We start from the raw sequence: 17,400 nt of genomic DNA, 5'->3' as shown, positions 1-17,400 counted from the left end.
AACTGCACGCCTGGCTTAGCAGCCACTTCAGTTCTATTGCATTTGCCTTTCCTTCTCTTCATCCTCCCGTTTGACCTCAGGGGGAAATTCTTGCTGTCTGTCCTAGCTTGCAGTTCCACTGCTGGAATAATCAAGCTATAAGAGAAGCATTTCTCTTGGCTTCTGTCTTTTTTCAAGATTCAAACATTTTGCTTTACCACTTTTGCTTTTCCCATCTCCTTAGAGCTTTGTACCTGGGCCCCTATCTCTATGACAAAATCAATGCTGAGAACTTTAATCCACCATCTGTCTTTGTTTATATCTGGTGGCATCCCAGACACAGGACTTGTACCAAAGAGCCCTCTAGTCTGAGTATACAAATAAGAAAGGATATAGCAAATTCTCAGTATTTTTTTTAAAATGCTTTCAGCAGGATTCTTCAACTCTAATCTAATCATTGCCAGCAGTGTGTTAGGTGTCTACAATATTTCTTTCCTTACAGTTTCAACAGGCTTTGTGTGTTATTGCCACAACAGCTCATGTAATCAGCAAGTCCACTGTCAAATGTGCCCTTTTCTGCAGTGGCTGCAAGTTGAACTGAGCCGGTGGTCTGCTTTCAGGTTAGGGATATCACAGTACTAACTGATACTCTATTCCTTCTGCATATACCATACACATGACTTCCCACTCTGAGAAGCCAAACCTAAACAAAAACCACCCCCGAACCACAAAAACATTGACTTCCTTTTTCATATGTGAAATACGGAAGGGGCATTTTTGCCACCCAAAAGCCAAACCCGTCTCTTTTGTATGCCACCGCATTCACAGGTTATTATCAAGGAGAAATACGGTTCATTCTTTGGGAATGATTTTCCCTTTAAGATTTGTCTGTTATTTACTTATTCATATGTCTTGTTCCTCCAAAACTGACTTTGTTTCATGACATCCCAAGTTACTCTTCTGCTGACACTTCTGAGACTATGTCAAAGAAAGCACATCCCACAGAAGTGCCTCCGCAGCACGTTATGAACTGCGCAGCCACCAAAGAGCAATTTAAAATGAAGAACAACCTTTTCCAACGCGCTTTTCAGAACTGCACATGGACATTAGCCAGACACAAGACTGAGCTGCAGAGGGTGCATTAAACTCCCCATCTGCTCTTCACAGTGCTCACCACTGATTTATAACCGACAGTAAAGCCATTTGGCCAAAAAAAATCAGAGCGGATGAGACAAGTGCACCAGCAGCCAGCTGAGCCTTTCCTTCCACGGTGCCCACAGAAGGAAACGTGTCCCAGCCAGCCCGTGTATTCCCAATATTCGGTTGCAGAGTATGCGATATCTGTAGGTAAGTCAGCCTCCAAAGGAACCAGCGAAGCCCGATTTCGCTCTCATTTACGAAGCCCGATTTCGCTCTCATTTACGAAGCCCGATTTCGCTCTCATTTACGAAGCCCGATTTCGCTCTCATTTACGAAGCCCGATTTCGCTCTCATTTACGAAGCCCGATTTCGCTCTCATTTACGAAGCCCGATTTCGCTCTCATTTACGAAGCCCGATTTCGCTCTCATTTACGAAGCCCGATTTCGCTCTCATTTACGAAGCCCGATTTCGCTCTCATTTACGAAGCCCGATTTCGCTCTCATTTACGAAGCCCGATTTCGCTCTCATTTACGAAGCCCGATTTCGCTCTCATTTACGAAGCCCGATTTCGCTCTCATTTACAAAGCCCGATTTCGCTCTCATTTACGAAGCCCGATTTCGCTCTCATTTGCGCTACTCTACGGACATTATTATCTCGGTTGGTCTTGGCACCACTATTAACTCGCTCCCGCCTGAGCGATGTCGCAGCATCCCCCAGGGCCCCGGCGGCTGTCCCGAACGCTCCCAACCGAGTTTTCGGAACGACACCCGCAGGTCCCCCCTTCCCACCGCTCCCGCTTTTCCCGCCCGCTCCCGCCCGCGGTGCCGGGACCGGACCCTCGGCGGGCTCGCTCCGCCACGGAGGACCCTGCCTTCCCCGTGGGCTTGCCCCCCCCCCGGCCCGAGGGAGGCTTCCCACGGTCCCGCCGCGGAAAACGGCTTCGGCGACGCGCTTCGGGGCTGCGGGGCCGGGGCCGGGCGAGGGGCGGGCCGGGGGCGGTGCTGCCTCCGCGGCCGCGGCGGACGCCGGCGGGAGACGGAGACGGGGCCGGGGCCGGGGCCGGGCAGAGCCGCAGCCGGGGCCGGAGCCGGGGCCGGAGCCGGGTGAGCGGGGCAGGAGGGTGCCGCGCTGCCGAAGCATTCCGGCGGGGATCTGGCCGTCTGACCATTTTAAGGGAGGTCGGCACGTTGGGTTTGGCGTGGGGTTTTTTCTCTTGAAGGGAGGTCGGCACTTGGGTTTTTTTCCTTGAACGGAGGTCGGCACGTTGGGTTTGGCGTGGGGTTTTTTCTCTTGAAGGGAGGTCGGCACTTGTTTTTTTTTTCCTTGAACGGAGGTCGGCACTTTGGGTTTGGCGTGGGGTTTTTTCTCTTTAAAGGAGGTCGGCACTTGGTTTTTTTTCTCTTGAACGGAGGTCGGCACTTTGGGTTTGGCGTGGGGTTTTTTTTTCCTCTCTCCCCCGACCCCGGCGCCCTTTATTGGAGCCCCCGGGTTTTGCTGAGCCCCGGGCCGGTCCGCCCGGCAGCCGCCGGCTCCCCCGGCAGATTTGGGAAAGGCGCCGGGCAACCGGGGAGCAGCCTCGGCTTCTCCCCCGCGCCCCCCCGGCGGCTGCTGCCGCTGCGGGGAGACTTCGGAGCGTCCCGTCTCCACCGAGGGCGTTTGATTTCCACGCGTGTTTAACCCGGGGACGCGCTCGGTCGTCCCCCACATGATGTGTTTTGGGAAGAACCCGGGTTTGCCCCTAGCTGCCCTGGCGGGCTGTGGAAGTGCTCGGGTGGAACGCACGCTTCCTCCTCCTTCTGGAGAAATGGGTTTTGCTGGAGGGGGAGAGGGGGGCGAAGGCTCGGGGGGCCGGGGCCAGGCTGGGGGTGGGCTGCTTCTGGAAGGAGCGGGGCCGGGGGGGGCACCGGCTGGTTTCCATCCCGGAGAGATGCTGCGGGCCGGAGGGTCGGTAGCGGGGAGCGTCGGGTCATCACTGTGCAAGCACATTTTTGGCTCTGTGGGTATGAGCGCAGATTGCCACCCGCGTGCTCTCCCACATTGTTCGCGGGAAGATGACGGGAAAGGAATTGCTCCCTCTGCAAATAAATTGTGAAATGCCTATCCAGTGCGCTGGGCGAAGAGCTGAGCTTAGGCAGCACAACGTGGAAAAAGAAAACAGGATGGATGCAGAAAAATGTGCTCTTTGCAGGCACTTTATGTCTAGCTGAAAGCTGCAGGCTTTTACAGTATCGTCTCAGTAGAAGTAATGAAGTTTGGGACGGAAAGCAAGTGAAGCAAACTCTTCCTAGCCTTGCAAATGCTAAACAGTTAGTTAGAGGGAAATTGTGAAAACGGTGGTAAAGGGCTGAGCGTTTGCCGCGCTGTTTAACGTTTATATAAGCAAAGACAATTAAGAATGCATACTGAATATTATCAAATTTAATTCTCAGGTAATCGTAGCAGAATGGGAGAAGGATGAATAGAAGAAATGTATGAAATCTGGACCATATAGGATGTACATAGTGCTGGCAGTTTTATTCTGATAAGGGATCCAGCTGGAGTGTTGATGTCTGTTTCCTTATGATTTTCCTTTTTACGGTCATTTTGACACACACCCCCCTGCCCCTGACTTTTCCGTCAGGGCAACCTGAAACCCCCAGCCTCCTTCTCTCTGCTGTAATGCCTAGAAGGGCTTGTCCCCCTTAGGGGTGGTCGCTGCTGGTTGTAGCTGGGTACTGGCTGCCTTCCCTCCCCACCTCGTCCTCAGACTGGGTCATCCGCACCACGCCAGGCGGGGGAAGGAGAGGCAGGCATGTCACCACGGCCTCCCTCTTGGTTCCCCAGCTTCCCTCTACTCTGGTGTGCCAGCTTGCCTGCTGTAGTCTGCTCCTTGCTATACCCAGTACGTGTGCATGGCTGTCAGCAGGAGAAATGCTGTAGGACCTTGAACTGGTGGGGAAGGGCTCCTGGGCTATTTCAGCATCCAAGTCTACTCTAGTACTATCACCAAGTAGGTGAGTGTATGTATATGACGATATTTGGCTTAGGAAGTTGTTGCTGTTTGCATTTTGTTAACCTTTTCAGACTGACTGGGCTGAGTGGGATAGCTTGTGCCTGCCAAGTGTCTTGGTTCATAATTGGGTCTTACTGGTGCAGCGCAAATTATAAATTGTATTCTGTAAATTCCCCGTCAGAGGGAGAAAGCAGTGCAGTTTTCCTCCTGGCACCCCATCTACGCAGAAGAGGAATTACCTCAACGACAGAGTACATCCAGAAGTTACTGAAAAATCCGGTGTTTCTGATAGGTTTGAGACTTGGAATTTAAATACTAAAAAGACGTTTTCACCTCTACCTCCTGCACTCTCTTGCAAGCACTCCTCCCCTTGTGTCTTCATGACTGTGGTTACCTCCTTTTCCTGGCTTGCGCAGAGGAAATCCTGTTACGGCATAGTCGATCCACGGCACGGCTGCAAAATCCCATCTCTGCGCCTGCCGCTTCGGCTGCATCTCTCCTCTTTGTCAGTCCTGCTGCTGCTCCCCCCTCTCCTCTGCATCGGACACGTCAGTCACAGGCTTCACTTCCAAGTGTCCTCGATAGTGTCCCCGTGCGTGAGGTACCACTTCTCCTGCTTTACCCCCTGGGCTCTGATCAGCCCGTGCTCTCGGCATCAGCCTCCCGCAAGCTGTCCCCTTCATATTTCCCCGAGGTTCGCCTTGCGCTTACTTGTAGCTTTGTATAGGCACCTTGTCCATCATTTCATTAATTTCCTTGATACGTCCCAGCACGTTGGCTTTGCTGCGATGCCTTCAGTGGCTGTCTGGTGAGATGCTGAGACGAGCCCTCACCCGTGCTGCCACCGTCCCTGACACTGGAATTAGTCTGGCTCCGGATTTGAGCACAACAGTGTCCTCCAAAGCGAGGACACCTGAGAGGCAATGTCACGCAGACGACTCTATCTAGCACCAGCAGAAGCTCTCCTTCCGTAGTCTATGTTATCCTCACTTGTGCTTTTTGGCATTTCAGGTGCAACCCTGCCCCCTTACGCTTGCACGTTACAGCAAGCTTTGCTGCAACTCCCTTTGCAATAGCGTTGTATCTTTGCATAAGTTACTGCAGACTGTTTTGCAAGCAGTGGCAATATGTAAATATTATGCACGCAAATACAGGTACGATAATGCCGCCGTCTCTTTGTCAAGGGAGGGCACGCGGCTTGCGTCGGTAAAATAAGGAATGGCATGAGGATGGGGATCTTTTCTGTTACGCCATTGAGGGGAAACAGAGAATTGAAGGAGAAGGCTGTTTTCTTACGTCTCTTGGTAAAGCAGGCTGAGGCGCCTAAGTCGGGAAGCAGAGTTAGAGCGAGCGGAGTTACTGTGACAGCACATCTGTGCCTAAAATTCCCTTGACATTTAAGTTCACAGTACGTAGTTGGTACTGAATCTGCTTTTTGGGGAGAAAAAATTCTGAAACAAAATGATGCATTAACAGAGGTTTCTGTTGAATCGAGCGTACAAAATTCTGTCCTAGCTTTATATTGTGTCAGGATTTCTAAGGAGGTTAGAATAAAATCTGCTTGACATTTTCGGGTTTGATACAGACTATATACTTTGTTTTTATAAAATATATTGAAGCCAGCGTGTCAGCTGAATTTTACCATAGGAAAGTGTTTTCTTATTACTCTGGACTCCGCTTACTGTGTCACACCTTCATTAGTTAAGAACTAATAACTAACACCGGCCATTTGGCCCCAGGCGCAGAGCCCAGCTCTGGTCCGCTTGTCTCAAATACAAAAGGTGGTTATCGGGAGCCCGTGTTAAGAGTGAGGCACGAGCTAACAAAGCTTAATTAGCTTTTGTTTGTTCTAAGATTAATTGCACCCCCGCCACCCCCCGACGCGTGCTGGGTGGCATCTTCTCCGGAGAGACTTATCGGTGTTGGTGGGACGCTCCACAAGGCCACTTGCAGCCACTTGCAGGGACAGGGAGCAGGGACGGGATGACTCAACCGTGAAAGGAGACGGCAAGACAGAAGCAGCTGAAACACTTTCATATACTTGTTCCACTGAGGGAAATGGGTTTTAACTGACTTTTTTTTTTTTTAACCTTCCTTTCTTTTTGCCCTGTGAAAAAGTATGTTTCTAATTAAGCAGCCGTTCTACCCTACACTAAATTTTCTGTTCAAACAAAACTTTTGAATCTGGGGTTGCAAGGAATCCAAGCAAGAAGTCATTCCACAAAAGGCAGAAATTAAGGAACCCTGATACCCGCCGGTTCCTCCCTCTTCCCTGGCTAACCTTGCCCCGGACCTCCTTTCCAGCTGGAACCCATGGTCTGTTACTCTGACCGTGACATATTGGCAGCTGTGTTTGACTGTACAAGTCAATTGCCGAGATCTAAAGCTATTAGGGGGAACCAAATGGCTGTGTGAACCTTCATGTCTCTTCTTCCTGATCATCTGCTGTCGTTAAACTTCACAAACTCAACCGTCTTTGAGGTTTCTGCCTGGGGTTGAATTTGGCTGAAAGTGGCCAACAGGAACAAAAGTTATTCAGAGTGGGAATAAAGGGAATAAAGCTGGAACTAGACACTGAGAAATCAAATATGACCCATCACTATGGTCAGTGAAGAGTGAGCTTTTGAGTTTGGGTGGGGTTTTTTTCAGCAACTTGTAATTTTTCACTGGAAATTGTCAACAAAAGTGGGAAATAAATATTTTTAGCAAACCGACACAAGAAGGAGACTGATTTGCCCGGTGACTGCATTTCCTTTGGGAAGCAGGACCAGGGAAGGCCCCATTTCCCCATCTGAGGTCACAGATGTCCAGCGATGAGACTCCTTTCCCCATTCACATCCCTGAGAGATACAGATAGGTCCCTGCTCCCTGCCTATTTTACTGGTGACGGAAGTGAATACAGTGTTTGGGCCAAATCCTGCTGTGCCAGAACATGGTGAGCGTGAGCCTTGGCTGTGGACTACTGCTGCAGCTGAGGCTATGGAAATAGCTGTGAAGGGCATTAGACGGGTGCAAGAAGGATGAAGGACCATGGGATACAGCTGTGTGTGCCAAGGGGTCTCCTGTAGATAAGCTTCTTGATGTTCTGGTCTGACTATTTCTGTGTTTCTTCAAAGGTAATTAAAAGCTCAGACCTCTCTGTCTCACTGTGTACGCTTGCCACTAGACTGTGAATGCATACATTTAAAGAGCCTTGAGGATGTATTGTGTTTTGCACTGCATCTCTGGCGTGTTTAATCAGCTCAAGATTTGGCAGGCTCTGTTCCTTCGCCTTTCTGGGGACTGGGGTGTCGCATTGAATGAAGGGCTAAATGGGCAAGAGCAGTGCTCTGTGCGTCTGGGGGAGAGGGACTAAAGAAGATCCTGCAGAGACAAAAGAGAGCTGGAAATGAAGCAAAACCATTTATGTTTGTCTTGTTTGAAGATACAGTCCTTGTTGCAGAGATGTGTGCCTCTTTCCCCCAAGAGAGCTCTTCTGAAAGGAACAAAGGGAAGGGAAAGGGTCTCTGCTACGAGCAGACAAAACCGAGGGGCATAGGATCGCGCTCTTCATTACGTGAGGTAGATTTGCCAGAGAAAAGGTATTCGGGGGCTGTTGCATCCCCCTCTCCATCCCGGTACCACCACCTGCCCCAGCCTACCTGCTTTTGGGCAAGGCGACGGTGCGTGCCCTCGCGTCCAGAGGACGGGCTGGCTCCGTCCCTGGGGAAGCCGACCTCGGGGTTCACCTGCAGCCTCCCACCTCGCCTTCCGAAACGGGAGGTGGTCGGGATGCTGTCCGGCTCCCTTGAGGTGGGACATTGCTATAATCAATGTTATCAAAACATTTGGATTTCAACAATGCTGACTTAACAGCTGCACTAGATAATTTTCTTTATTGAACCTGGACAGGCTTAAACCGTAAGTGATTCAGTGACTGAAGGGATGAAAGCAACACAAGAGTGCATTAACATTCATCCCCAGAGATCTGCTTCTCTAATGCAGTTCAAACCAAATATGCTGAAGGGGTAGAGCTCAGAGATGTATAATGATTGTGCAAGCGTCTTTTGTTTCCCGGAGGGGAGGATCTTTTTGGAAGTGGTCCTACTTTTGCTTTAATCTGCATCATCTGGGATTGCTTCTTCATATACAATCAATTTAATTTGCTTTAATAAAAACAGTTCAGGGGCCACATTTTCATTTTAGGTATTGAATGAATATAGCACACAAAAAGCTGCTAGCTATCCTTATAAATATATAGTATGCAGTTTGGGCATTTCAGGTAAATGAACTTAAACTGCAGATTGTCTGAAATAAAGAGAATGAATAAATAAATAATGGTGTGTAATCCAGAAAGACCTGATTACTGGCAGGAGTCTTTAGGGGATAACGTGAAATGAATTGGAGTGCAGATACAGTCCTCTGGTGCTTGAGGACGTGCCAGGGGACAGCAGGCTGTCTTGGTCCTGGAGACCTCTGCAAAAGAAGAGGAGAAAGTTGTTATCAAGGCATGGCTGTAAAGCAGAGATCAAGATCATGGTTTTGATATTATACATGCAGTGCTGTAGCTGGACAGCAGAAGGATGTGGCTAGTGGGAGTAAAACACAAGCCAGGATTCCAGTCAGTTTGGTTTTTTTCTGAAATTTCTGGCACCGAGAGCACTCAAAACTCAGCACTGTTCCTCCCTGGTTTTTTATTGATGCAGTTATTACTAAACTCTTTAGCTTTGATTTGCTTTTTTACAGGGGCTTTTCTCAGCATGCAGTCCCTTTAGATTTGGGCGTGATAACTAACCACATCCTGCGCATTGGACATTTGGCTTGCATCCCCATATCTTCCTGCTTGTAAGTATTTTATTCATTCTCCTTCCTTGTTTTTCTCTTTCTTTTAAAGAGGAGATTCAACAGACAGGCTCTGGGTCTGATCCCAGGTCATGATGTCTTTGCTTTACATTGGTACAAACAACTCTATAATCTGAAGATCCCTGGGAGATGTAAATGATACAAGCATTTGATCCTATCTGAATTAATCTTAAGTATCCTTATGGCTCTGAGGGTTTCCTTTTCCCAGCCCCACACAAAACCCCAAACAAAAAATAACTTGATTTTAACCTCAACCAAGCCATCTGGGCACTTGTCTTCTTAGATTTTAAAAGTCATAAATTTAAGCCATATTAAATCATAATTAAAAAAATAAATTAGATCACAAATTTCCTTGTGTGCACTATTTTATTGAGTCAGTTGGCGACTGATCCTGTTTCTCAGGCAGAATGGTAAAGGGATTCCCTTTTGGGATTCCCCTCCTGGAGGGTCCATCTGTAACAGGAAAAAGAAGCTTCCTATTTACTTGTGGTCTTTCAATTGCCAAAGGCATTTATGCAAGACTAAGAAGTCTTAAGGATCATATTCTTGCTAAACTCCAAGTGAGCAGTCATTCTTTGCCATTCCTACCTACATTTTCAATGGAATAAAATGTTGCTCACTTGTCTTTTCTCTAGAGCTACCATCTAATTTAGTTGCATGATGTTAAATGACTACATTTTTCCAGTGTAGAGCAAATAGCCTTTCAAGGCTGAAGGGTTGCCTGTATGTAAAGTTCATTCAGTCCTTTAATATGAGCATGCAAACATATTCTTATTGGCATTAAATGCTTTGTGTTACATGTTAGCTGGAAGGACAGTATGTGGTGATATATTCCTACACGCTAAAGGAAATAAATGTAGAAAACGAAGGCGGTGAGGGGGAAGGTGAAAGAATTAAACCAGAAGCTCCCTGGCCTTCACACATATATGGAGTTAGCGGAGGTCATGAGAAGCCTTAATCTTTTTAATAGATGTAGTGAAAACTTGCTGCCAGTTTTTGCAAGTAATCACTAGGATAACAGAACCTGGGGGGTGACACACCTTTAGGGATGAGGAGGTTTCACCCTGGAACTAGCATCACCGTATCGCCTGGGAACCTGCACAATCCTTCTCCTCCTCCTCCTGCCCTGATGCTGAACGAAGGAGAGGTGGTTCTGGTGGTTCCGGTCATGAGGGGATGGTATCATTATCTGCTGACTCCTGGCTTTAACTTTCCGAAAGCGCGAAAGAGAGCACAGAACACACTTGTGAGTTCTTTCATAGACAAAATCAGCGTCAGCTTTTGTGAATGTCCTCTGCTTCCCCTCTCCTACTCAAAACTAAGAGCTGTCTGCCTCCTACGGAGCAAGCAATTTTTGCAGAGACCCAGAGTACCATCATGCAACTCATCTCCCTTTCCTAGCCATTTCCTAGCCAGATTCGTGGCCAGGAATTTCAGTGCCATGTAGGATCTGCGAACCACCAGGTCCTCCCCGTCAGGGGGACTGTCCCAAGTCATCCGCTGGGGACGCATGGTTCCACTAGTGTGGGTGTGCTTCTCCGACCCTGGGACACACCTGCGTGCAAGCATGGGAACTGGATCCGCAGGAGGACAGGGTGCACAAGACGACGAAGCCGTCTTCGGTGGCCAGAGGCTCCTTCTGCCAGGATCCGTGGACGTCTGACATGGGCCAGCTTCTTCAAGCGTCCTGCACTGGGTCAGCCAGCGACTCCCTGCCCCGCTTCGCAGAGCCCTCTGTCTTGAAGGTGGTAGAAATTGAATGCTTCTGTGGCACTCATCCACTGCCTTTCTGTATACGTTGGGCTGAAATTGGCCAAAAGGGTTTTAAGTTTTTAGGGACGGAAGGCAGACACAATTAACAGCATATTGATGTCTGATGGGATGAGGGACCTCACTGTTGTAGCTATGGTAAAGGCAAATTAAGCTCTCCTCTGTTAGGTGTTGTTTACAATAAGGGCTTTTTAGAATACTTTCTACCTGTAAAGAAAGAGTTATGGGAAATTGTGATCAAAATGTTAGTTTATGTAGCATAAAACCGCTGATTTTCTTTGACGTCAATTTGTCTCTCTGCTTAAACATTTTGAAGCCTCTGAAACAGCCAAGGTATTTCGCAGCTTGTAGCTGAGCCAGGAAGAACCAAGAAAACAAAGTGCTTATCTATGGCTGATAAACTCCTGAGAAAATGAATCTACCCGACTTATCTTTGCTTCCTGTTTCTCAATTTTTAGGGCTTCAGTGGTTTTGAGTATGCACCACTAAATTATATTTCACTGAGCATGGAGAAACAGAGTTGCATCAGGATATGCAGAGAAATACAATACAGGCAACTGGATGGTAAAGGATTTATAACATTGGGACTATGAAAAAGCTCTCTGTTTACTGCATGCCATCCTGGAGAGTGCTGCAGCCTCATTTAACATTCATTTTAGACTGAACTGGGAGATGACTACTGTCTCAGTGATGCTCCAGATTAAATTACATATGTTGCATGTAATTTGGCATAAGCTAATTTTCTGAAAAAACAGATTTTATGACAGGTGCCATCAAAGATGCAAACAGTTGATAGATTTGGCATGGCTATCCCGGCATGATACTGCATGGTACCTGGGGTTTACCTCTTACAGAGTGATGGCTTGCTTAATCCCCTCACCTACCCAGTTTGCCCTGCTTTTGGTGAACGCCAGTTTGCCTATCTCCCACTTACCATGGGATAAAAGAAAAGACGAAAAACCAACTGAGCCTGCCTACAGTATCTGCCAGGTTGCCCTACCCTTGGAATAAGAGTGGTTGTCCTCACCTGTGAAAAGTGATTTATACTGAGGACATGAATGGAGGAACAATGCACAGCTGGAGGAAAATACTTAAAATAGTGGTTCTGGTTGAAAAGTGAGGATGTACAAATGACACCATGTGTCTAGCAGACCCTTTCCTTGTGTGCCAGCCCTTGTATTTGGGGACTAAAGTAGCAGAACAAGGTTTGCTCTCTCGTACATCTAAAACCAGCAGAGCGTGGAGGTGGAGTCTGTGCCTTGTTGGGACAGTGAGTTCTTTTACTGAAATGCCTGAATCTTTCTTAGCGGTTTGCCCACCAGAGCAGCAAGGCTGTGTAACAACAGAGTAGGAGCAGTGGGAAAACTCAGCCAGTGTGGGAAAGGCAGAGTCTGACCTGGGACTTTCAGCAGTGGGGCTGGACTCGACGGCTCGGGAAGCCTCCTCGAGCCACCCATCCCTGTCCTGGGATTGCAGAGATGCCTCTGGGAAAGTCTTCGGGATCCAGCTACACCACAAAAGCTGAGTCACCCAGCAGACAGGTCCCAGTTCTCCTGTCCCAGGAGTTTTCAGGACTGGTTATTTGGGAAGAGTCAGAGTCCGTCTCCATCTCCAGTCATTCAGCAACAGCACTTCAAATTCAGTCTTTGCCTTAAACCAACTCAGCTTTCCAACAGTAGATGAGGGAGAGGTAGGGACCGCTACAGAATTTGAAAACTTTGGCTCCTGAGTTGAATTCCTCGATCGGTTTATGGCTCTCAAAGACAACAGGTTTACTGCAGTTAGCCACTTCCAATTTTGCCATTATACTTTCAAGTCAGTGACAAAATTCCTAATCGTTTTTTTGGGACCAGGTTTGGGCTAGATGTTACGATGTTGTTCTGTTTAGTTTTCAGAAATGCACAGAACCAATTACCAAACAAGAAGGTGAAGCTGACATCTGGCTTTACTGGGGGTTATTCCTCTGGGAGGATTAGGGTAAGGGAGACAAATGGTTCATGCCACTTACCTTCTTCTCCCGGCAGAAGCAGGAACCGGAGCTGAAGCGGTAGCTGCGGTGCACCGAATAAAACTACTTGTGGATCCCCCTCTTAAAGGCTGGGAGGTCTGGTTTGCGCTATGGCAGAGGTTCATGCAGCCCTACGACTGTGCAGCTGCATTTTGGGCCAGAAAATGGCGTTTGCACCCCTGCCCCACGTCGCTGGCTGAGCCGTCCTGGCTGCTCGCCGGCAGGATTGCAGTGCTGGAACAGCACGAGAGAACATCATCAGGGATCAGGATCAGATCCGTTTTATTTCTGTATGCGTTTTGTACCTTTCCTATGAATACTACTCAGATGTCAGGAGCACACTCTCTATGATTCTGCTGTTTTACTCCAGTAAGGTACTGATGGTTGGTAAAAATCCTTTTAGACTGACCAGGACCTTACACTTTAGATCCATATTTTTAAATGTGTGATTCAAACAACACAGATTTTTTTTTTCCTTCCTCAAATATTACCCAAAGAGCCACTTTAGCTGAAGCTACATTTTATGGTGAGATTCATTTACACATCACATCACTACACAGTGTGAGTGAGGCAACTAGGATCTGGGCCGTAGTCATTTGGAATCGGAGTTTACAGTGTCTCTGATCTCACTACAAAATCCTCAGTTAAAAATAGCCCAGTTGACATTGTAAGACCTATAAAGGCTCTGATCTAGCAAAGCACTCACATCTCTGCTTAACTGTGAGGTTCTGATTAGTCCTATTTAAGACCATAAATTTTCCACTAACTTCAGAGGAAGTCCCATGCCAAAGTTCTTCCTTGTACCAGGGCCAAAACTGTTAATGGTAAAAGTAGAATGTAGCAGATTTCAAATTTGTGAAGAAGTTAAAGGCTTTTTACTTCTGCCATGTTAAAGAATTAATTCCTTAAGTTATTACAGAGCAATTCAATTAATAATGGATCTGCTTCAGTTCAAAAGGAGTGTAATCTCATAAGGATCTTTCTTTGTTCAGTCTTTTGTGACTTATTTCACGAAGTACAATAAATAATGTTTCTAGTGGGGCTAAATACTATTAGGATTATAAAAAGGTTTTGGTTTAGTATATTTTATGCATCACTATGAGTTATATACCACAAGGGTAAGAATATTTTTATCTGGTATTTGCAGGTGCAGTTTTGTACTCCTGCATATCTTGTAGGCTATTGGAATGCTTGATTAAGACTACCAAAAGCTCCACAATAAAACAATAAATGTGATAAACAAACAATAAACAACATCTGGAATGTAAACTTTTATCCATGAAAACATTATGGATGTCTATGTAGTAGTAAATTAATCCAGGCCAGGACATAGACCTGTCATCATCTCTCCTGTTGAATTAGCAAGCACGCCTCCTGGCATGGTTTTGGCCACCACTCAGTCCCAAAGGCAGCTGTGATTTGGCCATCCTGTCCATGGGGATAAAAGGGAGTTTTGCCGTCTTGATGCAGCGTGCCACCCAAGTTGTCCCTGAGACCAGAGAATAGCCTTGACCTGGTTTATGTAGTAGTGTAGATGCAGTTCTGGGGTGTAGAAAATAAAATAGGGTTTAAAAACGTAGAATTAGATTCTACCTACTGCTTAATGTAGTCCTCGTTTATTTAGGCACTTAGGGCTTTTTATGGCATATAGCATAACCCCCTGAATTTAATTTATAGTGCAAAAGTACAGTGGGTAACTATGCAAATAACTTCAGTGGCTGCAAAGGAAACTTCTTAGCATTTTTCAGTGGGTGTCTCCAAGGCTTCTGTGTTCTCAGAGAAGAAACAGCACCGGCAGCAGTTATCCCTCTGAAGCATCTTTAATTCAGGTTGGGGCTTTTGTGGTCACACCTAGTGTCAAAAAGTGTCACCCTCTTGAAGAAAGAGGTACTTTACTAAGGTAGCAGAGGTAGCATGTTTAAAGGAAAAAATATAAGCAGACCACTGTCGGGAGCAGTGCTGGAACACTCTCACGGAAACACAGAGGAATACTTGGGCTGTTCTGTGACACACAGAAGGAGAGACCCCAGACTGTCGCATCGTTATTTCAAGGGCCTGATTCTGTCCCCCTGACTGATGCTGACAGTGTTTGCTCTCTGTCACCAGGAAAATCAGTGGATTTTCCTGAAAGCCTCTAACTGTGAGTTAGGGATAATTGTATTGAACTGGGACCAGAGGACGAAGCCAAAAGCAAGAGCAGGGTGAGAGGGACCATGCTGGGAACGTAGTTCTGGTTGGATGTTGTCTTCTTCGTGGGAGGAAAGCTCACCGCCGTTCCTTGCGGTGCCTGAGTATCTGCAGTGGCAGGTTGACCATGGATGGATGGATAGAAAGATTGCGTGTGGATGATTTTATGCAGAAAATGACCTTAATTTCCTACCTGCTTGCACCTTGCATTATCTGTTTTGTATCAAAACAAAGGCAAGGGGTTACACCATGTAATTCAGCTACAGCACGTCAGCTTTTTACAAGCAATTCCCCATCACCAAACCTTCTCTTATCCTTCCAGACTGCACCTGGGGACCGACTCTGTTTGTTTAAAGAAAAGCAGCTTAGTGTACCCTGATCTGCTCCTCCTGTGCTACTCTGACCTTTGCCAGCACCCGAGTTTCCAGGTTCCAACACAAAGTGGCTGGAGGCAAAGCTTTTTCAAAGATGGGATCTCTTCCCCATCAGCGTTTGCTGTCCTTACATAGATAGTCCCCTCGTATTTGCTGGGCGGCCAGGGCTGCCTGTTCCCTTGGGATTTTGCTTGTAGGTGTCAAAAGCTGCAACACTTCACCAAAATGTGCCTGCCATTGAGATCCCCGTGTCGTCCATCGTGATGTTGAGTGGCCTTGGTCATCTAGGTTGAGGGGCTGAAGTCTTGAGAGGGATTTTTTTTGTTCCTTGACTAGATTTTTTCCACAAGACAAATTTGGATTCCTGATGTTTGTCCTATATAAAGTACATTTTTGATTGTGCTGTTCCTCAGTCAAACAACTTGTGGTGGAGAAGGGTCAATTTTAATTCATCGATAGGTAGGATTTCTCCTAATTCCTGTGTTTTGGAAAATAGAGATATAAGGGTAGTTGTTAGCTAATGCTTTGAGAATTGCAGCTTAGTGCTAAGGAATAATAACTTATAACTCTTAAGAACTAGATTGTATCAGGCACACATTAAATCACATTATCCGCTAGAAAAATAATCTTGCTTTTTTTCTTTCTTTCCTTGCAGTTCCAAAGGATACAATCTTACATTGTCCTGGGCTTGAGCAGTAAAGGATAAATTTGATCACTGGCTGACTTGTCATCTCTTCGTTGTGATGGAAAAATGGTCGCCTAGAATAAACCCATTGTTATGCTGCTAAAACTGCCTTTGAATCCAAGATCTGTTGTGATTTTTAAAACACAAATCCAAAAATGTCAGAACCCGACCCTTCATCTGGATTTGTAGGAAACATGGAGAATGGGACTTTTCTGGAGCTGTATCCCACATCCCTTTCAACTTCAGTGGATTCATCGCCTGGCCCTTTATCCAATGTCTATGTCTATGTTTCTATATTCCTTAGTCTCTTAGCTTTTCTCCTTTTGCTATTGATCATTGCACTTCAGAGGCTGAAAAACATAATTTCTTCCAGCTCCTCTTACCCAGAATATAATAGTGATGCTGGAAGTTCTTTCACTAATTTAGAGGTTTGTAGTATTTCTTCCCAGCGCTCTGCTCTGTCAAACCTTTCTTCATGAAACTAAATGAAAGGAAACACATGGGGGTTGGAAGAGCTTTGTCTAGTTTCTTGGGGAGGTAGTGCATGCAACATTTGCCTTAGAAGACTATTATGAAGAGGTGGCTTTTAAAGTTTCCTTAGGGTGTTTTTTTTTCTTTCCTTTTCTAGTCTTCATTTCCCCTTTTACTAATGTTGTTTTTCATTTTGGACAATGGATAGTGACACTTGATCATTGTTTCATGCTTGTAATAGTGATGCTGTCTTTTTCTCACACATATACGGTGTTCAGTAGGAGTATTCCTGCCAAACTGTAATATGGTTCTAACTGGATATGTGATTTTTCTGCTCTAGTTGTGACCCCTTCCCTGGTTTTGTATCAGTAATATGCTGACTACTTTTCTCTCTCCTTTTTTAATTAGATAAGGCCTTCTGGATGAAATCCCTATTGCAAAAGTACAAAAAAACCAGCTTAAATTATAAATATTAGGACAATTTAAAGTTGTTGGTATTGTTTCTTTTTTTTTTTAATTTTCACGTCTTTTTCAGTATTTTTTGATGTTCATAAAACACAACTAAAATCCATTTCTTGAAGAATGTTGCTTTTGTTTATTTGTACTCCCAACTCGTTCTGTGTAAAGTCTCTGTATTTCAGTTTTTGAGTCTCTTTGGTTAACTTAGTAAAGCGACTACAATAACGATGCTCACTGCTAAATGTGTGGAGGTATTTTTGGACCCTGTTGTATCTCATTTGCCTAATGAGGCAACTTTCCTCCAGGAGGCAACTTTTAGTGCTGAGTCATAAATATCACACAACTCCTTCGCATCCTTCACTGATACTGTAGCTTATTCTTAATGGATACCAGTACAAACCAGTGGTGTCTTTTAAAAGATCTGCGTACAACACCTACAGCTAGCAACTGAATAGCTCCTAAACTGACCTTTGGGCACAAGATGTTTGTAC

The 17,400-nt window shown here is 46.2% G+C and overlaps 1 protein-coding gene across 2 annotated transcripts; it reads left to right on the top strand.

The window, feature by feature from the left end:
* Positions 1-2,135: 2,135 nt before the first annotated feature.
* On the top strand, positions 2,136-17,145 carry SERTM1 (serine rich and transmembrane domain containing 1). Of its 2 annotated transcripts, XM_075050404.1 has the most exons (3): positions 2,136-2,224; positions 8,839-8,937; positions 15,950-17,145. In XM_075050404.1, the coding sequence occupies exon 3, from the start codon at positions 16,135-16,137 to the stop codon at positions 16,456-16,458; it is 324 nt and encodes a 107-aa protein (XP_074906505.1). In that variant the 5' UTR covers positions 2,136-2,224; positions 8,839-8,937; positions 15,950-16,134; the 3' UTR covers positions 16,459-17,145. The 2 variants fall into 2 exon arrangements, with proteins under 2 accessions (XP_074906505.1, XP_074906506.1); XM_075050405.1 differs by lacking the exon at positions 8,839-8,937 and having other exon boundaries at positions 2,211-2,224.
* Positions 17,146-17,400: the final 255 nt, after the last annotated feature.

This window comes from Buteo buteo, chromosome 18 (genome assembly GCF_964188355.1).
Source record: "Buteo buteo chromosome 18, bButBut1.hap1.1, whole genome shotgun sequence".
Lineage (NCBI taxonomy): Eukaryota > Metazoa > Chordata > Aves > Accipitriformes > Accipitridae > Buteo > Buteo buteo.
This window is presented reverse-complemented; position numbering and strand designations above follow the sequence as displayed.

What these genes read in the sequence shown, in the direction of transcription:
- SERTM1 (XM_075050404.1), top strand. Translation starts at nt 16,135, where the DNA reads ATGTCAGAACCCGACCCTTCATCTGGATTTGTAGGAAACATGGAGAAT.